A 26,318-nucleotide genomic window follows, 5' to 3' on the forward strand; every position below is an offset into this window, starting at 1 on the left:
AAGAAATAACAAGCTATCAGTAGTTGTTTCTAAAATTCACCACTGCTCTTACAAGTAATGCCCACAGGATCTCTGCTGCCAAAACAAAGCAGCAAGCACCTCCCAGAAGCCCTGCAGGCAAACAGTATAGACATGCACAGATCCTCCCTCTAGAAATCAGCAGATCTGACTTCAGGAGCGCAGGACTCAGTGCCGCTTAAACAAACACTTTATTTCAGTATTATGACTATAATCATAATTCACTATACATCAGCTTAACTAGTGTTTCTCCACACACAAGATGAGTACTTCAAGATGCTACAAATCAGTTGGGGAAAAACAGACATATATGAGCAGAAAGTTCATATAAGCGGGGGGAGAAACAACATTAGAAGAGCTGAAAGCTGTACATGAGATGCTTTATGGAAAAAAGAGTTAATATACATTCAATAAGAAAACACGGCACCAGTTCTTCAGAAGCAAGAATACTCTACAGACAAAATTCATTTTTCAAACCAAGCTAATTTATTCAAAACTAAAACTAACTAAAAAGAACATTTTATGTTTTTCTCAAAAATAAAAGAACCCATGGGAATAGAAGAAGAGGTGTGTAAATAACAGAAATAAAAGCACTCTACTTCAATTTTAATTCTATAAATAAACTTAAGCAGCAATCTGCACTCACATATTCACTGCTGGTTTAAGCACATGTTTTCCTTGTAACTTGCTTCATTGACAAGATAGCATCTAATGCTTCACAAGACCTAGCACTTCAAAAAACCCCATACTTGTATCTTCATATTGTACCCCATACTTGTGCGGTATAATAAGTGATCTTGCAAATGCTTTGAAAAAAATGAAAACACAAACTGTGAAAAGTTTTGTTTGCAGCCATCTAAAGCATCTACAGGTTCAGACAACATACAGAAGATTTACTCAAAATCTATTACTTGAATATCAAAATGAATTTACCATCACTTTCTCTAGATCTTTCACTCAAAATAAAATCTATGGAAATTTACTTAGAAGTTGGTAGCTGGATACCTCGATCAACCACTAGTGGGAATATCCCTTCTCTCTGAAACCACAGCACTACTGTTACATCTCTTCTTCCATGATTTCTCTCTTTTTTGTCAGTGTTAGCTGTTTATACTGTAAATTCTAAATAAGAGGGACAATGGTAAATCTTACGACTGAATACAAAAGATTCCTAAGCAAAGATCACCAGGAACCTCAATTATATAACTCAGAGGGCAGTGAGGCACTGGAGCAGGTTGCCCAGAGAAATTGTGGATGCCCCATTCCTGGAAGTATTCAAGGTTAGGTTGGATGGGGCCCTGAGCATCTTGACCGAGTAGGTGACATCCCTGCTCATGGTGGGGGGCTTGAATTAGATGATCTTTAAGGTCCCTTCCAACCCAAACCATTCTAGAATTTGTATGATTCTATACCTTACTTCAGAGAGCTACTGAGAAATGGCATGTGCTGACTTTGAAGACAAAAAAAAAATTTGGTATTAGCAGATAAGCATTTAAATCAGAATACAGAGCATGCCTCTGGGCAACACCACACAGGCAGAGAAAGAAGAGACATGATTTCTCAAATACATTCACCAGAGACAGCACATAGGAGCTTAACTGTCATGCATTGTACTGCCCACAATGTACAGCTATTACAGCTGTACATTTATTACTAATTACCCCTATTATGCGAGCACCCAAAAGCTCCAATTAGTAACCAGGCCCTATTGTTTTAGATTCTGTGCAAGTACACAAGATGATGTGGTCCTGTTTTAGATGGCTCAATTTGAATGTAAAACCAGATAAGTGAATAAAAGAGCAAAAGCAGAGCAGTAATAAGAGCAATAACAGAACTGCTCATTCACCTTTGAAAACTATATATGGAAGCACAGAACCATGTTTGAGCTACAACCATTATCTCTTCAAACTGTCAGTACAACCACTACAAACCAGTTTCCACTGAAACAGAAGTTCTGATGAGTTAAAGAAAAAAGGGTCACACTGTCCACACAGATTAAACTCACAAGCAGATAAAATATCTAGTCATAGAAATGCTAAAATCTGAAGTTTCATTAGAAGCTACTTTTCATTCACTTCTGATCCTGAGGCAAGGTCCATTACTAATTCTAATTGGACATTAGTATTAACATGATAATTCAGGAAATAGGATGAAAATTTCATTAGCAAAGAACTACAGCTCTTGGTATTAGACAACCAGATCTCCAAATCACCTACCAGAGCATTAATAACTTAAATCTTTAAACTTTAAAAAATGTCAACAACCAAATAAAGTTTTCTCTTTGGAAATCAATTATTTTTACCATACCCAAATAAAGACAACTCTTTCAAAGGCTCATTTGCCTCCACATATATCCTGTTCATGCAGTGCACATCAGCTGGGCCCAAATACACACTATAAGAATGATTTTATTAGACTTCCATTTTCAGTGGAGTTTGTTTTGGTGGTGGTTGTGCATTTTTAGTTTTACACAATTTTGAAGCTGAAATGAAAATGCTAAGTTAGAAACTGAGGTTTCTCCTTTATGTGAATGTTTAGCATTTTCCACCATTAAATTTGAAAGTACATTTCAGGAAAATATTATTTAATGCAAAATAAGGCAAATTACTTGGTGTCCCATAACCCAGAGTCATTGAGATTAAGGAACAAGAACAGAACTGCATCTCCTAAGCTCCAAGTCCAATCCTGTACCCACTGCAACATGTGTCCTCTACCTTTCCCAGATTCTTAGGATTCACAAAACTGGCTATGAAAATACCCCCCAGCACAGTACATCACAACACATGGTGTAGTGTCTGCCAAAACATATTTACAGTGAAACTAATCTCCTGGCAGTTCACAATAGTTTTGCCCCTGACTTCAGTTTTGTGATGTGCTTTATGTATGTTTAATTTCTTTCTCAGCCAAAATCACAGCAACCATCTTAGCAATAAGGTTATATATGTTAATTTGGTGCTCTATAGGAGTTTTAAAAACCTTAAGTATAATATAAGAAAAAATATGGCACAGCTTCCTCAAAACTGTAAGACCTCATCTTCTGAGTTTAACACAAAAGTAATTTTCTGAAAAAAATCTAGAAGTAGAAAACGGATTAGAAATATTGTTTTAAAGGAAGATTAAAAATTCAGCTCCTCTAGGAGCTTTCTTTGCCCTGCAGTATTTCTTCAGACAGGCTATATCAAAGAAGATTATTTATTTCGACACAGTACTGCTGTTGCTGCTTTTTATTCATTTTCCTTTTTAAATATGCCTGTGTCTGTATTATCACATTAAAGAATGCAAAATGTAAGAAATTCCATCATCAACTCCAAGCACAAAATACACGGCAGCTCTCCATTCCCAAGTGAGTTCATTACACAGCCTAGAATTCAGTCTTGTGAAAGCGCTGCCCTCCCACACAAACAAGCATTACCCAACTCAGAATAGCAATTAGCATCACTAATATGTTCGCTGATGCAGAGGCAACAGCGAAATCCTGTTGCAGATATGATTTTTAATTTCTGAATTTCCTTTTATGACTGGCAACGCTTTAAAATCATGAGCGCGTCGCCTCTCTGTAGATTGATCACCCAGGATGAGGCCAAGCCACTTGAGCACTTTACTTTGGACCCTGACACTCCCTCCTGGCAAGCAAGCACTGACTTCTTGCCAGACATCAAATGCTGCAGAAAAGGCCAGGAGAATGAAAATTAATGACTGCCCTCTATCCACTGACAGTAGTATATTATCTGTGTCACTACGCCACTGCAGTTCCATGTTCTGACCCAAATCCAGACTGTCTTGGATCTAGAGTAAGTTTAAATTAGACAAGTTTGAAGTTGGCTTGTGGCAGATGGAACAATACACACTGAAGTCCTGATAAACTGAGGAAGGCTCAGTTTGCTTTCTTCTATTAATTGCTGCTAGCAGTGGTTGCTACTTCAAACTCTATCTCCTGAAGGATGATAAAACCTGAATACAAGAAAAAAACCCACAAGGAACTTACATGACGTCTTATAATATTATTTTCAGCGTGTAAACAAAAGGAAAGCAATGTCTTTTTAATCAGCACACTGACAGCTATCACAAACACCTTCTCCAAACTTGTACATGTTTTCATTTGCACGAGTACACAGTGTATCAACCAGCAAGAAACACTACTTAATACACATAAGCTGCTGTAGAATCTTGTATTCAACTTGACAGTTCATATTCTAAATAATTTTTTTAAGAAACACACACACAGGCCTTTGGAAGTTAGTCTGTGCTAAGTATAACAACATTTTATATTTCTCTCCCATATTTCTAGGTTAAAGTCTGCCATCAACAGTTTCCACGGCATTTTAAACTGGAAAATCCCTTAGATTCTGACTGACAGTAATTTCCAATTAACAGCCTCCAGCTTCAATATTTCTCATTCCTGACCTTGCATTTTCTACAACTAAATATCCTCCTAGTTTTATTATTCTGCTCCTCAGTAAATTCAGTGGCTTGTCTCCCTCATTTGTCAGAAGATACTTGGATTCTGTTTCAAAATTCTTAATGAAAATACAAAATTAATATTCAGGATCTCCACTTGTGGCTTTTTATGTATTTTCTTCCAAAAGCATCCACTGTCATTTTCTTTCAATCTGTTCTTTACCTATCTTAAAATTCTAACAAACTTCTTAGCCTCAATCTCTGTTTAAAAAAAAAAAAAAAAATCGAAATTTTGTCAAAGTCCAGAAGCATGAGATCTACCAGAAAACCCAATTTTCCCTTATAAAAATTCCCATCAAAATGGTAGATTGAACTCAGAGGAAATGTCATTCCTCATCTACACTTCTGACTGTGTTCTTCAGTCTTTCTATTAACTACTTCCCTTAATTTAACCAAATCTGTCATTTTATAAAGAGAAAACATGCATTATTGATCTCTTTTTTGTTTCTCATTACAATCATAATGTTTTAAATTTAAAGCAAAGTCTTTTCATCAATGATCCAAACTTATTTTCTACAATCGAGATGTCTTCCCCCCAATATTAAAATACTGTTACTAGGCTGCTGTTTAGTAAGTAAATGTATACTTGTGTATCTCTTACTATGTTCAGTAGCACCTGTATTTGTCACATGTCAAAATTCTCCACCAATTCTCCACCCTCAAAAGAGTTCAGCTTCTGGTTAACTTTCACAATTGTAAGATGTCTTCTTGGGGTGAAATGATCAGTTCCCTAAAGCCTTAAAACTGTCTTGGCTAAACTCTTATTATGGGAATCAAGCACTCAGCTTGCATTAGGTGTTCAAATGTGCTCACAATGACAACTCTGATCAGGCTGGGTATCTGCAGCAGATTCAGCAGTAACCCAGAAGTTTATCTTAACAAAACTGTAGTGATTTTTTCAAAACCTGAACTCTGTAACAATTTTTTTATTCTTCAGCTATTAGGAAAATAAAATGTTATTCCTCATATTTATTTTGCATCTTTCCTAAACAAATTTAATGCTTTCCAATATGCACGTTAGAGTCAAGAAAGTTATCCTAGTGCATCTGCTATGCCAACATCTAATTTCATCAGAAGGTTTCCAACATTCAGCCTCATGTTCTGAATCACTTTTTCAATATATCGCTGCCCTGACTCAGTGTTAGTGTGGAAAAATATAATTTCTTTGTCTTATTGATCACTTCATATATCACAATGGAAGGGCTATGCTCAATTTTGATATTCGTAGCATCATTTCAGTTGGAAAAGATCTTTAAGATCATTGAATTCAGCCGCAAACCTAACACTGCCAAGTCCACCACCAAACCATGTCCCTAAGCGTCACCACATCTACATGTCTTTTAAATACTTCCAGGCACTGATGAATTGCTATCCATCAATTCACCCTGCTTATTTGAGAAAAAAGAACTTAATTTCCATAAGATTTGTTAAGGTGGTATTCCCTGCATATGGCGCAACTTTGTGCAAATCACCACTGTAGGATAAAAGATACTACACAGCTTATGTAGGTATTCCATCTCCATAATTTTATTAGTCATCAGTCTCCTCCACTGTTACCTCACTCAGCATCAAAATCTTTTTCTTATTTTTGCCTGCCACCGCTCTCCATCAAGCTCCGAATGCAAGTTTCCCTTTTCATTTGCCCCCCTTGACAAGCCAAGGTCCAGAGAGGATATTTTGTGACTGTTATGGCCCTGAACATCATTAAAAGTGAGACAGTGGACCTGCAGATGACATTTACTACAGAAATCTTCAGAATGCCCAAACCTACAGTAACAAACAATGCAAGCTTTGATATCTAAAAGGTACCACAAGCAGGAAGAGATGTGACCACAATTTGCTGCCTTACAAGGTTCTAAATTAACTCTGTCGGGTGAGAAAGCTCATATAGCTGCTACAGTGGTCAGTGAGAGCACAGAAATTCAGCTGCAGTCAAAAAAAAACCCAAACCAGCAAAGAGCATGAGATCATATAACTAATGGATTAATGCAAAAGACAGAAATAATGTTGCATCATTATACAACTTTATGGTATCCCCTCCCCCAGTATACAATATGCACCAGCATTAAAAGAGAAGTCAGTTTTTGAATGAAGGAGACAACAGTAATACTAAGGACCATGGAAAAATGCTTACAAAGTGTGGAAACTAGAATCATTCCTCCTAAAAAAGTATCGCAGTTCAGACTGAGCTCAAACTTTATTTTTTTCTGTTTTATAAATCAAAGATAAAGATGCCTTTAATTAATCTAACAGATGGCAAATTCAAAACTAATGTAAAACTACTTTTTCTATCTAAAATATTATTTGACTGTGAAACTCTGCTGGTAAAACCAAGAATTTAGCAAGGTTAAAAAAGACTATCCAGTTACAGCGTTTTTCTTGTCTGTCTTCCAGGGTTTTAATTAAGTTAGAGTGCTGTGGGGGAGGCATGTTTCTTTATTTCTAGAAGGATATTAAAACATTACGGGTTAAATTTCAAGTTGCCTTGTAATCATCATTTGACCTACAACAAAGGATAAATTAATCTATAACTACTATATATTGAAGAGTTCTTATAGCATATTATCACAAAAGAATTATTAACGAGCTAGAAAAGATCTGATCTATACATATACAATCTGTATACTAACACATTTATTTTAAATTCTAGATTCTCTTTGTTTCATCCAAATTTTAATGATCCTAAGTGCTCAAGTGTATATTAAAGTACATTTCTAAATTAGCGATTAGAACACTACTGGAAAACAACTGTACGGTGTAATGGTCTAATTACTTTTTTTAAAAGCTGTAAGAGTAATGGAACAAATTATACCTCAAGCTTGATTGAACTGTTGAATTCTTTCATAATTTTTATTATTGTTGTTACTATCATCTTCATTATTTATTACAGATACAGCTTCAAGTTTGCTTGAACTTGTTTGACCCATTCCTCTCCACAAATCTTAGAATCTTAGTCTGAAAATATTTTGGTAATTTAAAGAGAAATTTAGCAATAGGTTAAAAAAAAGAAAAAAAAAAATATACATATGAAAGAAAAACAAATTAATTTCTTATCAGATGACAAGTAGTTACATTCCTTCTTTCCCTCTTTCTCTCTGTGAGAGAAATATCATGTCTCTCACGGAGGGCTATAAGGTAGCAGTCAAGGAAAGAGTAACACAGCTTTGAAAAAGGAAATTCCCTTAACTTTGAACTGATTTATGCCAGAATGTACACTGGGTCAATTCCGTCTGCATCGCCAGCACAAGTCTCAGAAGGAACACAACTATCATTTGTGCTCACAGAGAAGACCAGCTCCAAGAGAAAGGGCTGCCCTAGATATCCATACAGCTAAACTTCACAAACCGAACGTCATTCTTCGCTGAATGAGCTGAAGCCATTACACTTCATGGATGTGTTTGTAATCCCTCCCCAGGAGAACCAGAAGCACAGGATGCACTGTTCCACTACTGGAAGTCATCTGGCAGAAGGGAAAATTAATAAATAAAGCAGTAATCACTGATAGTGGTCGCTTGAACATCAGGTACCCATGCAGGCACACCATTTATCTTGATCTAATTAGAACATTTTAGGACTACAGTTGAATATTGTAAGATTAGTATTCGTAGCACAAGCTGCATAATAAGCATCTTAATGCATTAACTATTTATAAACAAACAAAAGAGCTTGCTTAGAAGACAATCTGTGCAAATACTCAAATAGTTATATATGAATTATCAGTTAGGTAGTACTTTTCAAAGAGCCCAGAACTGTGACCATAAAACTGCCAAAAGCCTGCTGCTTCACAAAATATACTTCCTGTATGGTATCACATTAGCAGTGCTCCTTAACCACTCAGTAAAGGGACACAAAACCAACAGATTCCTTCTACCCCTTCTTTTCAGAGTCCTGATGGTGCTGCTGACAGAGAAACCACAACCTAGAGAAAGAATGGTTTTATTTGGCCATTCAAGTAAATCTGAATCCAGATGAGGGATGACATGTTCTGTCACACCTACTTATTCATTCCTCTACATTGATTCAATGATTTTAAAAACAAGACTTCATGAGATGGAGAAGCAACAAAGTGATATGGAAATGCCATCACCACCCCAAAAAATCCCACAAAACCCAGTATATTTTTATACCAAATGGTTCCAGATATTAGTTTAACACCTTACGACATTCTGTGTTGCCTCTTTTGACCTACCATCTGCCAGTCAGGAGAGACCTCCCCTGGTTCCTAATTAATAGATAAACAAAACCAATGAGTTATCTGGTGATGCCCATGAGTCTGTCTATCAAAATCTGACAGTCCCTTTTCTGCTATCAAAGTCAGTCTGCTAGTCAAAGGTTAGCATGCTCTCATTCCCTGCACAATAGGTAAAACAGGAGAAAAGGATAACAATGTCAACAGGTGGAGATGATGAGGTCACCTTGTACTGGAGCCTCTTTACCCTAAGCTACAATGTCTTTCCCTAGAGGTGGAGACATGCTAAACAAACTGAAAGTGCCCTTAATCCGAACTCAATTTATCAAAGCTTTATTTTTTCCACTCACAAATAAGTATGCTATAGTCGCAGGTTTTAATGCTGTGGAAAACAGGCTGGTATCAGACTTGTAATCCTAAATTTACTGCCCAATACAACCGTACAGGATTACTAAGATCCAGAGTGAGCAACAACTCGAATCTCAGCTCCTAAACCTCCAACTTTCCAGCATCAAAACACATCATTCCTGTCTCCCCATCCCACATCATATCCTCTTTCCCTCCTACCTGAACACACATAATAAAACCATGACTTAGGCATCTGCTTTTTAGAAAATTATAGGAGTGCTGTTCAGAGTGCTTAACATCTACGAACTGCTCTTTTCAGAAGTCATTAGCAAGTCAGTTTACACATTATAATCCAGAATCACCTATGTGACTTGTCTATACTTTTGCAGAATCTTATGACATTATGTTATTACTACACACTTCAAAGTTAACCTGCAGGTTCCTAACAACTGACTAGTACGGTAGTCTATAAAAGCCATTTATTTATAGCTTTTAATCTCGACTGGAGGGGAGTAAAAGCTTTATTACAACCATTTTAATAACTTGCACAACTTCAGTTTCCAGACAAAATATATGCTATCTCCAGTTAAGAATATTATTCTAAATAAAGCCAGTGAAATAAATTCCACAGGAATTGCAGACTCCTCCTAAACCAAAATTCTTCCAGCTGTAGAGGTAGATGTACAGAACTAGTTTAAAAATGGGTGAGCTTCTTTTCCCTTAAAGAATAGTCAAAATAACTATAAAGAAGGACCACAAGGGACTATGCCACGTAAACAAAAACTGCATTTCTTTCCAAAGAGCTTAAATACATAGCACAAAACAACACACTACAGAGACCGAAGGAGTGGACTAGCAACAGTCACTTTAATCTTTTAACTAAAGTTTTTTGTTCCAAATCTCTTTTGTAAGTAGCATGCCATTTTGACAATTTCACGCAAATAATAATAGAAAAAACGTTACAACTACCTCTTTAAGACATTCAATGAAAATAACAAAAGTCAGAAGAGTGGCTGTCCTACATGCAAAAATGAGGTATAATTACCAGTTGAGGTTTTGCCCATTGATGATAGTAACATAAGCACAGTTTGAACAAAGCTCATTTAACTTGGAATAACTTGGGTTGTTCACAAAATCTGTCACTCCTATTAAAAAAAAAATCCATTTGGTCCTGAAAAGTCTATTTGGTACATGTCCATCTCTTGGATATTTCTGTCCTTTAAAACTTCACACCACTAAAATGTGCCACAGCCACAGAAGAAGCGATACACAGAATTACCAACTGATGGTCAAAATCAATTAATATTTAAGTCTCAAGATAAGTGGGGAGAGGAGGAAGGAAAAGGAAAGGAAGGTGTGGTTTAAAAATACCCAGACAATTCTTGTGTGGTTCTTCATCCCATCCTATGATTAGGAGGCAAACATTTTTTCCTTACTCCACGACCATAAACATGTATTAACCCTAAACATGACTCAATGACAAGACACTTAAAACACAATTTATAATTCACCTTCTCACCAGCTATCTGGGTCAGAGAGCAAGGTGCCCAGGAAAGGAGTATTCATACCTTGAGAAAAACTCTTTTACTCACAAATGCTTTCCAGTGATTAACAGCCCTTAACTTTCCTCCTAGCGCCATTTCTGAAGATGTCTGAAAATCTCAACATCCTATATTTTTGTCCCCCTCCTCTAAATTAGGAAAGAATCCCCTAACAATTACGTAAACCTCCAATTCAGGCACTTCCCAGTACTGGGCACAAAATTCCACATTCATGAGAATCTGGTCATGTCATTTGTACCCATCTAAAAATTAATCTATGGTTTCTTTTTCATTCCCAATAGAGTCTCCTTCAAGTTCAACTCCACATTAATGTCTTTTCTCCCAGGAGACAATCTTTCCATTCTCTAGGTCTGCTTTCATGACAAGCTGGTCTCTTGTTCTTAATAATGAGATCTCAAGTGCATAGATTTGTTTTTTAATTGGATTAGTACTTCTCTCCAATGTTCTCTGTCCTCCATCATTCTCATTATTATCCCAGCTTTCTCTATAACCTTCACCTGTCTCTCAGGGATAATAGTTTTTCATGAACCTATTCAACTATCTCTTCTTTAATCCTTTACAGAGAGACAATCATTTTGCTACCTTGCCACCTAATTTTGGCCTAGTATCTTTTACCTCTTAATTTCATAAAGAAACAAGCAAAAAAATCTGTTTCTCAGTTTTCTTAATATTTTTTAGAGTTGTTCTTTAGCAGTGATCATATTTTCATTACTTACTCTGGACCAAATTACTTTTGGATGACTTCTCATATTAGGAATCTAATTTCTGTTATGTATGCAAGCTTCATCTCATCATGTATAGGAAAACGAAAAGTATTAAGCCATGGAAATTCAGGGAGAAACTTCAACTTCTTCTTCATGATGTTTTATGAAGATGCATAAAAAGTTATCTTAAAACATACCAAGTAGACTTCCTTCTAGTAATGGTCACACATCTGTTTCTGAAGAGGCTGCAACTGCCAATAATTGTAAGGTTTTTAACAAATACAGAAATTTTCTTCAATTTGTACAAAAAGCTGAACTGAAGAAGCCTACGAAGCTATCACAAGAACAATAATACAGTAACTAAATCAAAAGAACTACATTCAATATAAATCAATATTTTATATATGTATATATATTTATTGGTTGACACATTTGAGATAAACTTATTTGATTAACAATAAAAAAATTGCCCACCAGCTTTATCATACTGTGAAGTGTACCTTTACTATTTTATTTTGTATTGTGATACCAACAAAATGAGAAAGATTTAGGCAACAGGCCTTGTTCCCAAAATGTAATTTGTTAATCATGAAAAATAACCAACTTCAGAGATGTTTTAACTATTTTGTTACAAACACCTTTTAGACAACTAGCAGCAATTCTCAAAGAGTTTTTTTACATTCTGCACCTACTTATTTACATTTAGATATCTGTGAGCCATCAAACTTGCATTAATATTTTCCAAATTTAAGTCTTTTACAAGAGCTACCTGTTCTGCATTTTTTTAAATAGCTGCCTTACCATAATTTAACAGCCATACTATTACGATCATATTCATTATTTTTACTAAAACTGCATGTGTACAGATGTGAAAAATAAAAAAGGTACTCGTACAAATGTAGGAAAATAACTTATGCCCCTTAATAGGTTGCATTTAGTGCAGGTCACATTTTACCATAATAAAACCTAGTCTTGTTTGATTGTATTGATTTTAATTATTCCACAGACATTTTACAACTTTTTATTGTTCTTAGTGGTAGCAGCCTTTTTTTCAAAACTGGTGTCTCGTTACTTTACCAACCCTACTCCTGTCTGAACATTCAGCTCCGCTCATTAGAACAAGCATCTGTTATAAAGAGTATTAACGAGACACATATGAAGGGGTTCAACAAGCCATTACCCACCTGGGTTAATCATTTTACAGCACAAAGCTGATAACACAGTCATGCAGTAAATGCCTTGAACAAGTTACAACTACCTTATTCAGATAGTAACTACTATTTCAGAAACACAGCACTGCAAAAAGGTAAAGTTGTACCTACCTTGTAGCTACTGTTACCATACAACGTATATTTCATCTCAACAAAGCCAAAAGGCATGATTTCAGTAGTCAGAAATTTGCCCTTTGGATTTCTGTGCCTTATGGATAGATTAGCATTAAGATTATTAATAAGACACCAGAGGTTTGACAACTGTTCCAATAAATATACAGGACAGAAATTACACCAAACCAGACAGAACAGCTGCAGAACTCAGGGACTTTTTTTTTTTCCAATTTTTAATAATAATAATTTAAAGCAATATGATTTTAGAGGTGGTTTTCCCCAAAACACGGTGACTTTGCATATAGTATTTACGTACACCCAAATAGCTGGTATAAAGGAAATATTTTACCAAAGAGTGCCAATGCTAAATGAGCTTCACAGATCCTTTAATTTAAAGTTCACTTCTCTAAACCTGAGATGCAAATGTGCACATCTTTACATATAGGCAGTTATAAACAGGAGGGGAGAAGTATTTGTTCATGCAAACATGCTCCAGAAGGAAAGCTGAAGTGAGAACAAGGAGGTGTGCCCTGCTGATGCTTATGGAACAAGGGCCCTGGAAACCAGATACAGAACAAGCAAGATCACAGCACAGGCACAAACTCTTCAAATCAGGACAGACTAAGCAAGGATAAGTCAAAGGACTTTGAACTCAGGGCTCCAACACGCTCCAGTAAATTTCTCCAAAATATTATGGTTGAAGTATTTGACAGTAATTTTAACCTATTTCACAATGTTTAGTCAACATAAGGTGATAAATAATGCTCTCTTATTTAGGGAAATACTTTCTATTTTTATAAAATTATGGGTAGAAAAATATAACAACGCTAAGAAATCAAGAAAACATGAACTGTTCTACCAACTGAAAAAAAACAGCCAAACAACACTGGAAAAAAAACCACAGAAAACCCCATCACCACAACAACAAAAGCAACAACAACACAGCTCTTAAACCAGAAGGGTGAAACTTCAGCTCAAGTTGAAATCTAGGAATAGCAAATGCCTTTGTAGAAAAGTAAAAGTCTTCAAAGAAATTACTGCCACTGCGTATCAGTTAATGTATGAATAAAGGCTTCAGTCATGAAACCTCTGGAGAAAACTACTGCTGCGGGAATAAAATTCAGATATTTAACAACGATGAAATTTAAGAAGTTTGGCTAAGTTGAGCAAATATTGCTATTAACTGAGATGACGGTGTTTTATTTCAGTGAGAAAGTATAATAGAAAGTTATTAGTTATGCATCTGCTTTTCTGTAAGTCCAATCAGGTCAATGAAACAGCAGCAAAGAGAGAGAACAAAACAAACCAACCAAAAAAAAAAAAAACAAAAAACAAACCGCATGCCAGCCTAATAATATTCTAATAGGCAAAGTCTAGACTGCTGCACCTAAGCCACAGTTAACAGAACTGCTTCAGAGATCTCTGATGACAGAGGCTTCATCTCCAGACAATAGGAAGCAGGGGATGCATAAATCGGTCTCACTAACTGATGTCTTAATATTAAATTCAAGAAGGTCACGCCTGTCAACACAAGCTTTCAGAACAATTAATGAAGATCTGTTTAATTGCATATGGAGTCTAGATCGTTGAAGAACAACTAAAAAATCAGAAGCATGTCCAATGTAAAAACTATCACAGTAATTTTTCATTGTTGATTCGGGTACGTACCATGTACAGTGTCTAAATGTCCAAATAATAGCTCAGGTTTTCATCTTTAATCTCTCTCATTACTTCAGCTCAATTTCACTGACACTGGATCTTTGTAGCTCCATTTTCTTCTCTGAATATATCTATCAGTCTGTGTATCTCCACAATTAACTACAGGTTATTATGTTTTCAAAAGAAACTAAAATGACTATTTAGTTCCCTCAGTTTTATTCTTCATCCATTCTGTTTTGTCACCATTCTAAACCACAGGATAGAATGTTCAAGATACTGAATATTTCTAAAAGAAATTACATGCACATTTTAATTTCTTTCACAAAAGGCAGTTTTCCAGGTGCCCTACTATTTTCTATATAACTGCTTCAGTCCTCAGAATATAGGGATCGCATCCATACGTTTGAGTAAGAAAATGAGAATACTCCAAAATTTTCCAAATGGATAACATAGGATATGACAAAGCAAGATGCTTCAGGTCCATTTAAGTTGGCTGAGTTTAGTTGTTCAGGCTCAGCAGCTCTTGAATGCCCTGTACTCCTCTAAGGATATGCCTTGATCTCCCAACACCACATTACTGTAACTTGCCAGCCCGGAAACGCCTGTACTGCATTACCCAAGTGCTTGTGTATACAACCAGCCAATGTAAGAAGCCAGATATTCCCATCCATTTCTTATGCCATACTGAGTGCAAGTTTACTTTGTCTTTTCACACCATACTCTGGCCAAGATAATAAACCCTTGGAGCACAAACACCACAGAGGAGAGATATTTGAAGGGTTGTTTGGGTTTTTTTTATAGCAGACAGCTTAATTCTGGCTGAACTGTGCTGAATCGTGACTGACTCCATGTGGAGCCACTTGGTAATTTTCGTAAGACACCCAATTCCCCATATTTTCCATGATTTTCAATGTCTAGGATACTCCACTCTATTACTAAAGATAACAAACCTACCAAAATAAAGAGCAGATGAAAAACTTCAGAAGATGTCCAGTCAGGACAACCAATCAGGTTGTAGTTTGTTATTAAACAAAAGGCACTTCTACAACGATTGTAAGAGAACAGGTGAGGCAAGATAAAACAAGGACTCTTTAGCTGACATGAACTACGAGTTTGAACAAAGGATCACAGTATGAATAAAAAAACCCTATGAAATTTCCACTACTAACCAGATTCTGAAGGATCAATCAGAAGTTTTAATTTAGCTTTCATAAATAAAGTCTTCAGCTTAACAAACTCTTACTGCTATTTAAGATTATTCTAAGACCTTGGTGGCAAGTCCTGGCTGACAGACAAGCAAGGGTTAGAGAGAAGAATTACATTTAACAGTCAGTCTGTAGAACAGCTGTTGAAAAGAAACTTGGCCTCAAACTTCAGCAAATGTTGCGTACCAAGACAGAAAAAAAAATTCATCTCTGAAGCCAGTTTTTTTGTTATGCTTTGTCCTCTGTACAAGCAAATTCACTTTCCTGAGAAAACACAAACTGTCTACCCAATTTACTGTGTGTTTCTTTTTCGTTTAAAATTAACTTACCGAGTGCCGTCTGCTTTCCAGCTAACTTTGTACGGCTTCTGCTCCAAAAATTTAATATTTTGCTTGTCCATGGAAACAGGCTGCGCTCCAGGGAATCCAGACCTAAAAAAAAGAACCATGTTTATTAACATTCTGCAATAAATACTCACACAAGGCAATACATTTTTTACATTACACTGAAATCACGCCTTGTATCAGGCTTGTTGCAAGGTTAAATCTAAGTTAGAACATCTCCTTCAAAAAAGTATTTTGCATGAGAAATTAAATGCCTATCTGATAAGAAAAAGGATATTTGTTTATGACAAAACACTAAATTATGTGGAACTTCAAAGTATTAACTTTGGAGGAAAAGATATCTGAATTCAAAATTACTGGCACTAGAAGAAATAAAAGCATCAGAAAGTTAGGAAGCACTGTGAGCAACTCACTGGATCATCAACTTCAGAAAGGAGAAGGTCAGAATACGAGACATTAAAGCCAACATTCTAATTAACATTAGACACAAATTCGAGTTGGCTATAAAAATGAGTATAATATCTCGATACCTCGAGGTGAAATACCAGTTGTACAAATAAATCTACTGCTTGAGCAAGCACTAAATTTTACACAAATGCCTGGACTAGGCTACATCTGGAATTTGCACAGCAATAATTCATCTGAACATGTTTTGTTATCTCAGTGGAAAAGCAAATCTAGAATCTTGTTTCTTAACATTAACAGTCGATGATTCCATTTCATAGTACAATGCCAAGTGTGTTTGAGGCTTCCTTTATTTTAGAAACAACCCATTCAAAAATGGTCATGTTTTTCTCATTTTTACAATGAGCTGTGTCCTTCTGCAAAACATAACACTTATTTCTATAAACAAGTTCTAAGTTTTCATACCCTTCCCATCCACAGAATTGCTGACATTTCTGCTGTATTCCTCCTAACTTTGGTTGCGTTGTCACTTGGGTCACACATTTAACTGTTATTCCTTCCAAGAAAATTGCACCCTAAATAAATTAAAAGAAAAACAATTAGTATTTAAGCCTTCATAAAAGTAGATCAGAATATGTCAATACAAGATTAAGTCTGTTTTTACAACCCTCTTGAGCAGTACTAGCTTAAATATTCCTTAAAGATTTACCCATAATAGCAAGATACATCAGCTGAGCTTTGCCAGCAAACTCACAGGTGAGCCATATTGTAAACCCAGTAACTGAGTTATTTATGGGGGAAAAAAATAATTTAAAAAAAAAAAAGGAGGTAAATAGTAAGGGATAGATAGTACTTAAATGTTTACACTATTTAGCTAATACTCTCAAGGAAGCTCCCACATCAAATTACAGCATCAGTCTGACTTATTTTTCATTTGTAACTAAAATGTTGTTATTTAAAAATAACACTAGTATCAGGTATTTAATAGTAAATTGGTCACATATAGAATTTGCAGGGATTAAATTAATCATCCTTAGTACACAAAGTATTATATAACAATAAGATAGGGTTAGACATGTATTTGTGGATGAGCATCTGAATCTAAACACTAAACAGTATTGTAAGCCCAGAGCAAATCACTGTACATTAAGGCTCACAAAATTCTTTCTAGTAGAAGCCTTCATAACACCTCTTTAAAGAGTGTCAAAAGGCATGGCCCAAAATAAGTAAACTGGGAACTAAGGAAATAATTGACCTATGAAATGTTAAATAAAGTTTCTTAATATATAAATAGTATTTCAAGATTAACAATTCCATGTTTGCCCTGATTCATGGAATGAAAGAGCTGCTCAGTAACAGTAGAGATGCAAGATAAACGTAAGTAGCTTAGTAATTAGTGAATTAAAGTTACTGGGAAACATCCTTGGACACAAGGGGGTTCATTTTTTTTTTTAAACAAGTATATCAGCAGATGAAGAAGTTAAGTCCTACTTTTCTCCTTTCGAATCTTTGAGATGCATGTTTTCAAATAGTTATGTTAATTTTATCAGACCTAGATGGCAATTCCAGTACAAGAAGTTCAACTACACTATTTCATCTCCTCCTGGGTGATCTACCACATTGCATGTCTCAAAGCTCAAGCTTACAATGTAGGGAAAACAACTGAAAGAATGAAAGTACTTATGCAGCAGCAAACTTAAATGGTTCTCAGTTGAGCTAGGACAACCTTCTTCACAAAAGAAAAATATAAACAGCGGGTCTGTAACAAAATATTTGTGTAAAAATATATTTGCATAATCTTATTCTCAATCTAAATCAGGTTACTAAAGTGGAGTCGTTATCATGAATGCCACAGAAGAGGCTAAGTAAAAATCAAAATAGAATACTGAAAATAAAATTCTAAAATAACTTGTATATTCCAGAAAAAGTTTGATGTCAAATGGAATAAAAACAAATCCTGCATAACAGAACACATTAAAGCCATCAGATCTACAAAGCTACAAAATTAAAGATTTCTACTGAGATCCCAAATCAACCAGAGTTATTTCAACAGCATCTCAAATAAATTTTCAATGCAGACTAAGGAGATCAAACCATGACTTTTCATTGTTGAGCTATGAATCCTGCAAATGAAGGTACAATTATTTTGTGTCTGTTCTCTAAAATGCTTGAACCTAGCCTTAACAAATCCAGCTGCATACTACTGATGAAAGGAACCTTTTTGCCCCCTTTCCTTTCCACACGCTGTGGCAGTCATCTGTTCTACTCTTGAGCAAGTCTAGGAACTAATTTAGCAAAAATAACATCATAAATAAGTAATTTTCTGCCAAATTAGTATCCTAAACTAACTCACCGTGGGATGACTCAGCACTAGTGCCAGCACAAGGGAAACAGAAGGAATGCAAAGAGTGCGGGGAAAGGAGGACCACAGTTTTCAGTACAGCCTGCATTTAGTTAAGATCAGCTCAGTCACATCACCAAATGGTCTTCTGAGAGCAGTACATCCTAAAGAAATATACTAGTTCATAACCTTAATTACCCTGAGCTCCCCAGACTTTCAGTGTGTTGCTCAGCCCATATTATCCATGTGGGCGTCAGCACACAGGTGAGTGGGCGAGGGAGGCAGACAGCTACTCGTGCCTGGCCAGCACGTTGTCTGAACTCTGGTAAGTGGTTAAGAGCACCATGAAAGAAAGGAAGATGGTCATGCCTTACTTCTGCCAATAATGGCCGAGTGCAATGGCACTACGACTGTTAAGATTAAAGCAAAAGGCCAGGAACAGAAAAGATTTTCCAGAAAAGTCATAAACACAAAATTCATGCCTGCCATTTGTAAGTGTCTCTTGCAGATTATCTGCTCCAAGTATAATCACTAGCTAAGGCACAGTGCTACGAAAACAAGGTGAGTCACTTGGTATTCGTGCTCGGCTAACTTCACACTCCAGGTTGCATGAGGACATTCCTTGGATAAGGAGCTATAACTGAGCCAGACCCATGCAATTTCTGCACCACTGTTCAGCTAACAACTCCTATGAAAACAGGACATGGGAAAACACGGTGCAGATGTGCCAGAGCACTCAGATCCCCAGGAGCAACTCAAGTCCTCAGCAATGCTACTAAACCAAAAGTTATAATCCCAAAAGGATCCAAGGAAACGACATGCACTTAGTAGCTACACTCTGCACAACCTTCATACCATCTGTACTAATCAAGTTTGCCCCACTTGCCACTGTGTTTCTCCACCCATCACTTCATCTGAAGAAGTGCATTGTGTATCATCTTGTGTTGGTTCAGATCCTAAACACCATCTGGAGGAGTGGGTGAGTGGGAACAGCCCCGCACCTTCCTGAACCCAGTGGCTATCACCAGCTACTCAGACTTGATCGAGTGCCAGTATGCTCAGAGATTGCCTTCCAGAAGACAAGAAACATTCCAAAACGTGTCACATCCTTCTAAAAGAAAGAATGTGAGAGACAGGGAGCTACGTTAATCAGCTTAAATTTAATACCAAAATACAGGACCAAATCACAGTAACTACCCCTAGGCATGTACAAACAAAAAAGACAACAAAATCACACTGTGACTCAGTAACAAAGGTGTTCAACTAATCATTTGGGTTTGGTGATGAAAAAGGCTTTGCAGAATTGGAATTGCTTGCCTTTTGTTTTGGTTTGTCTTTTGTTTGCTTGTCTTGTCCTCACAGAGGTAACTCAGAAAACATGGGATAGATGTAACTTCTATAAAACAGACAAGTGACTATTTCAAAACAAGGTTCAAAGGAGTTAGCATTTCACTAACAAAATGGAAGGATTATATTGAGAAGAATCTGCAAGGTCTGGTTTAGGTACAAGATAATTAATTTATTTCCCCTAAACTTCCTAGTAGCATATTCTTATTTTTGTGACATCTGTGACTTTAGTAACAGGGATACAGACTGTGATGGTAGCTTAAGAATTCATTGTTACCCTTAATTTTAAGAATGGGCTGAAAACAACACTAAGCAATTCAGTATAAATGAAGTTCTACACTTAATAAAGGCTAAGAAATTATACAAACTCAAACTGGTAGATAATTAGAGAAAAAGATACAGAGGCATCGAGACCAAAACCTGAATTAGTATTGTTCTGTCTTGTAAAAGGCAATTGTGTTGAGATATATAAACAGAAGTATTTAGCCTTAAGACATATGAAATTATCTTCTCCCTATTAAGCCCTACTAGGATGGCCTCAACTACAGGCTTGTGTTCAATTATAGGCAACACAGTCTCAGAAAAACGTGTTTTGACACAACAGAATACAAAGAATGATAACAAAGGTTGGAAGTACAAAAGGTATGGACTACAGGGAAAAAGCAAACAAATTAGCATTTAATGCGGAGAACGAAAGGATACCCATATTCAAGTACATAAAATGGTGTCACAAAACCAAACTATAATCTTTTTCCCATATCCATCAAGATGCTCATGGGCAGAAAAATAAGTTCAGCAGTTAAACTTTGCAAAAAAGAGCAGGTTAGGCAGAAAAAAACCCAAGGTACTAATATTTAGAATCAAGGTAACTTGCTAGTTAAATAATAAATATTATCCTTGCTGTGTCAAATCAGTTTAATCATTTCCCTCTGCCTCACAGATGACCACAAGACACATGCACTCAAAATCATGAAAATCATTAACAGCCACTGCCTCTTCCAGACAGTTTAAGATGCCTCCATCCATTTTAGAAGCACTACATATTACATGCTGTAATATGCCACTTACATGGGACTAGAAGAGATGGCATTCCTTAATAAACACTAAAAGTTGCATTTGACACATGAAAAGTTCAAAGGCTCTGGCTCAGAATTATAGCTCTTTGTCCTATTTGCAAAATCAAGTCTTTTTCCTGAAGTGAGATTCTAAGTATCAATTAACAATGTTGCCTCGATGCTACGAGCATTACAGCATGCAGTGACAAAGTCAAAAGTGTTAGGATTTCCTGTGCAGCACCTCAGACTGCAGCAAACAGCTTTCTTGGTACCTGTCAACTATGTTCAGGCAATGACAAAGCAAACTGTAATGGCTTTATGTTCTAATGGTTCCCACACTTTCTGTAATGCAGGAAAGAATGTCAGGATTTTTTGACATCAAAATAGAAGTTTTACTGAAAGATGTTGCAGTAAAGTTTCTCACATCAAAGTTTCTGAAGTGGACAGCATGCTAACTTCATAGGCTAGCTAGCAGTCGCTTCTAACTATTCATTATCCTAGCAAGACGCCTGGGAGGTGTCTCCTCCTCTACTGCTAAACTTTTCTTCTGTCTCCACAAAGATTTGAGTCAAAATGAAAAAAATCCAGAACATTGCTATCACTACAGCTACCTCTAGTTTGACTCTGTCTACCCCTAAGTGTTCAGAGAAAGAAACAAATCAGAAAGCTGAAAACATTTGCTCCAGGACATCAAAACAATGCTGAAAATTTAGCCCTTTAGACAGTAAAGTAAGAATACCTGAGCAAGAGGTATTTACCTGATAATCTCTCCCCCTGTAGATCACATATTTACAGGGAATCACAAATAGATTGTATCCATCTCTACTGAGTTAAGAAGCAGTCCAATCTGCCAGCCAAGAACCATGGTAAAGAATTCTGCCCGCTCCTCCTCTTCATGTCAAAGAATGTTCCTTCAGAGCTGCAAAACTCAATTATACGAATATGCATATTAACTAGATGATTCTTTCTTTCATAAATTCTCTAAATCACAATTAACTTTTAGTTATTAATATGCTTATTCGTATAATTTAGCTTCCAGCTTTCAAAAAAACTACAGTGGCAGATAAGAAAGAGCCTGTTAAACAGACCGGTTGAGTTTCATGCTTGATGAAAAGTGGTTGTCATTGGAATTCATCATAACACTCAAGTTTCTAATGCATCAAAAAGCACATCAAAAAAACAGCTTTGAGGTTCCAGCCCAAAAAAAATTTTTAGATATCAATGTTTTTCTGCAAGGCTAATGGAGGCAATGGCCATATCCCTGAACATACTTTTACTATGGCTATTTACAGTGTGGGAAATTTTTTATTCCAGCTGAGGGACAATTTGAAAGTTTTCAAAGTCCATCTTTCTTCTTTAGATTGGATTTTGTATTCCTTTCAGGCTAATATTTTCCACATTCCATCTGTAAACCACGTTGACCAGCTGCAGTAACAACAAAATGCTTTTTTGCAGCATATTTCAATATGAGGATTTCCAAGTGTTTGCAAACAAATACATCTCAGCACAAGTAAAATAATTCAGTATATACAAAAAAAAAAAAAAAATTTCTGCACTCAGAAACAATCTACTTTATTTGCAAATAAAAAAGAGAGTCAGGAATTTAAAGAGAACTGAACCATTAATCTTCAGATGATACAAATATACTCTTTGTACTTGAGTATTAGTTCCATACTACAGTAACTAGAGTAATTTATTTCATCAGAATTATGCAAATGTATGTCAAAAGTAAAAAAAGTGATCAGCCATATTTCTTATACAGTTAACACAGTTTTGAACAAAATATGATTTTAAAGCTCAAGCCTTGAGTTTTTTAAGGTCATATTGCTTTTTGCTAATCTAATTCTCAATCCTATAAAATTTCCAACAGTAAGAATACAAAATGAGCACCGAATTAAAAAAATTCTGAATTTCGTCCACATGGCTACAAAAAATAATTAAGAGCTGTTTCCATACAACCCCAGTAACACTTAATCTCTAAAGACAAACTGAATAATTAAAAAGAGCTTTTAATATCTCAATTCAAACTTTAAAAAAAATTGTTATTTTAGAAACCTGTACAACTGGAACAGTTGAAGTGTTGAACGTTAAAGTTCAAGGTTCGTATAGGAAACATAAGGAAGCTTGCAATGGCTCTACCAGTTTTTCCCAGTTAGAAAATAATACTTCCAGTTCCCATTTGCACAAGCAAATGAGTATTAGTAACTGATGAGTATGAGGTTATGAAATTATGTTTAGCGATTAAAATACTAAATTCCAAATCAAAATTACCAGTTTTAGGCGTTCTTTTCTCCTCTTCCCAAAGGAAGAGCTTGATGATCCAGGTTCTGACTCTTGGCCTCCAGTTTTACCATTATCATCGTCCTCCTCTTCATCTTCATCAAAGCACCATTCTGGTAGTTCTGGGGGTGATGGTGCATCATCTTCATCGCCGTAACGACGAAATAATTCCTTCAAATAGTCACCTTTATAAATACCTGGTGGTCTAGCCTGGGCAAAAGTAGCCACTGCAGCCTCGATACTGTCAAATAAAAATTGAAAATCACTCTGGATGCTTAATTTACATGTTCTAGTCATGTCATGCCTTACCAAACATAAGATTTATTAGGACTGAGAAAACAAGTTCGAAAGTGGTAATTGCAAAAACATCCATTATATTCAAAACATCATGCTTAGATCAGTCTGGTAACAGTTGCTCTTGCACAAGATTCTGCATAACTCTGTAGGCACTGCATATGTTTGTTCTCAGAAGTAACTGCAGCTCACACTGCTTCAACTCCTTATTGTAACTCACAGTGGTCTGCTGGTCATCTAAGTAAAACTTTTATTATTGCTACAGAGAAGGAATGGGTGACACATAGGTATGTACTTCAGGACCGAATGAAGACAAAAAAAGACCAAAGAAAAATATCAACAAATGTAATGAAGAAAAACACAAATGTTCAAATTCAAATATGGCTACATTTTTCCCCCCTAAGAATTCTTTCCTCTCATTAGAGGTTTTGCCACCATACTGGGAAAAATCATCCCAATCTTTTAAAATTACTTCTCTTTCCAGAACTTTCTCACAAAAACACTGTCATTCAGAACCCTTTTACTATGCAGTTAACACTTAATTTCAGGTGCTCTAATAAACTGGAGACTGGATCACAAAAAAATTAGAAACCAAAACTAACAGTCAAGCACCTTTACCAGCCAACAGGAAAACTCTCAAAATATACAATAGCAAGCACAGCACAAGGGGTTTATTGTTGCTATTTCCATAGATCCTATGTAAATGTTTAACAGAATGCATTAGAGGTAATTCTCTTCCATTTATTATGGCTGTGCAGAGCAGTAATGCTTCATGGATCAACATTTAGAAATCTTGCTAAATAAAAGAGAGGAAAAATCACAAAAGGTAGATGCCCCTGGTCAGGCCTCTTGACAACCACATATCTTAAAATTAGAACAAAACACATACTACATGCTGTGAAAAGATTTTTTTTTTCAGGTAAGAAAATAACCTGCCACTGGAACAAGGAAAACATATGACTGAAATGGAAAAGAGACATTAAATTTAAAATGTAATTTTTTGTCTAACCTGTAAAGTATGGGAAGCAGCCTAAAACTCCCAAAATTCCCAGAATAGACAGAAACACTGCCTTAGAACTAGTAATTGATTCACTCTGGTCTTTGATAAGAGGAGAAGATAAAACATTTTCCAGAGTAAGACTATCAGGTGGTCAGTTTAGAAGGAGCTTTCTTCCTTGTTCTGTTTCCTAAGACTCCTGATTTCTTACTCACAAGCCATTTTTTACTTTGCTATCTTAGATTATTTCACATCTTCCGTAATGAATAGGACGGAGAGCACAAAACAAACCAAAAGGGATGGGGTCTGAAAGATGCTCAGATTTGTCCATGATGATATGAGAGGAACTCTATAATCTTCTGGAAAAGACAGCAATGAAAGCCACAAGAGGTGGAATGGATTTCAAGTACAGAAACCTAATTGAAAGAAAACAATTTTCCAAGTTCTAGAAACACAGCAGTCTTTGGGTAAAATGAGTTGTTGAAAATCAAATCAAGTAAGGTTTCTGATCACTAGCTGCAGAGCTTTCAGGCTGGGTGATCTTTCTTAAAACTAACTATAAAATACACCTCAGTATTTACAATACATCAGCAACACTCCTACATCGTATCTTAAAATAAGGCACTGTTATTTTTGATGAGGAATCCATCTGTATTCATTCCTCATCAACAAATAACAGTGCCTTATATTAAAGAATGATACAGCAAATTAGATTTATCTTGATACAGTGCTCAGCATTAATTACCACCTTGCCAAAACTCTTTCTTTTGCTGTAGACATTTTTCCCTACCAGGTTACGTCAAAAAAATCTGGATGTTACATCAAAAAAATCTGATAGAGATGAACAAACTTGATACAATTAACTACCTGAAGCAAAAAAAAAAAAAGTTGAGTTTTAAGGCCTTTCCCACAGAGGTTTGAAAATAGAGATTGCATAAAAGCAGGAGATTCAAACAGATACAAGTGCATTTCCTCTTCAAAATGAAGGACCAATTTTAATTATTGCATGCTTCTTTTAAATAGTTAGATTAAAAGCATCCAAATTTGCTAGTTCATAATAAAAGCTGGAACCATACTATAAAGATACATGTGTTTGTGTCTACTCCCCAAACTCAGCTGGGATCCTACAAAGATTCAGCTAGCCACTACTAACAGTGTTCTGTCTCCATTACTCCAATGTCTTCATTCCAAGTTTACTAACAGACAGAAATTACCCAGTTCTTTGCAAACAGTTTGCATGTGCATGCCAAGAACCAAATAACTGAATGTCCAGTCATAAGAAGAAGCTGCAACAGGTGCAGAATTTTCTTCCCTTAAAGGACCACACAAAAGAAATATCATCAGAATGCTTAAGGAGCTTGTTAAGAAACATGACTTTCACAGGAAGCTGTCAATGAGGAAATAGTGTTTCGTGAATCCTATCAAACACGCAAAAGTTATGCCCACCAGCATGGCACAGGCATTGTTCTGCTTTTTTACGCTACTGTTGTTCGAAAAACATAACTATTCTACATGAAGGCATCAACATTTTTAAAAGACAGAAAAAACAGGCGAGTCTGCATAGAAGCATACTGTAGACTTTGGTCAAAAAACAAGCTGGAAACAAGGACTTTGTCTGTCCCTGATCTTTCAGAAGCAAGTATGTTGCTCTAGCTAATCTCTTCAGATTCCAAAAAATAATTAAAAACCCCCCCTACATGCAAACCTACACAAAAAAGATGAAAAAGGGAAATAACCTTACAGGCATCTCTGAACTCTACATTCTTACTCCAACTGTGGGACATGTC

At 36.0% G+C, this 26,318-nt stretch overlaps 1 protein-coding gene across 3 annotated transcripts in view; it reads right to left on the bottom strand.

The window, feature by feature from the left end:
- Window positions 1-26,318, bottom strand: part of RNGTT (RNA guanylyltransferase and 5'-phosphatase) — a 178,346-nt gene that overhangs the window by 136,106 nt on the left and 15,922 nt on the right. For all 3 annotated transcript variants that reach the window (XM_027644994.1, XM_027644995.1, XM_027644993.1), the window contains exons 6-8: window positions 23,232-23,481; window positions 16,683-16,792; window positions 15,798-15,899 (exon numbers count right to left, since the gene is read on the bottom strand). In XM_027644994.1, coding sequence (XP_027500795.1) covers window positions 15,798-15,899; window positions 16,683-16,792; window positions 23,232-23,481 — 462 coding nt within the window. The remainder of the gene's footprint in view (window positions 1-15,797; window positions 15,900-16,682; window positions 16,793-23,231; window positions 23,482-26,318) is intronic.

This window comes from Corapipo altera, unplaced genomic scaffold (assembly GCF_003945725.1).
Source record: "Corapipo altera isolate COAL_440 unplaced genomic scaffold, ASM394572v1 2, whole genome shotgun sequence".
Classification (NCBI taxonomy): Eukaryota; Metazoa; Chordata; class Aves; order Passeriformes; family Pipridae; genus Corapipo; species Corapipo altera.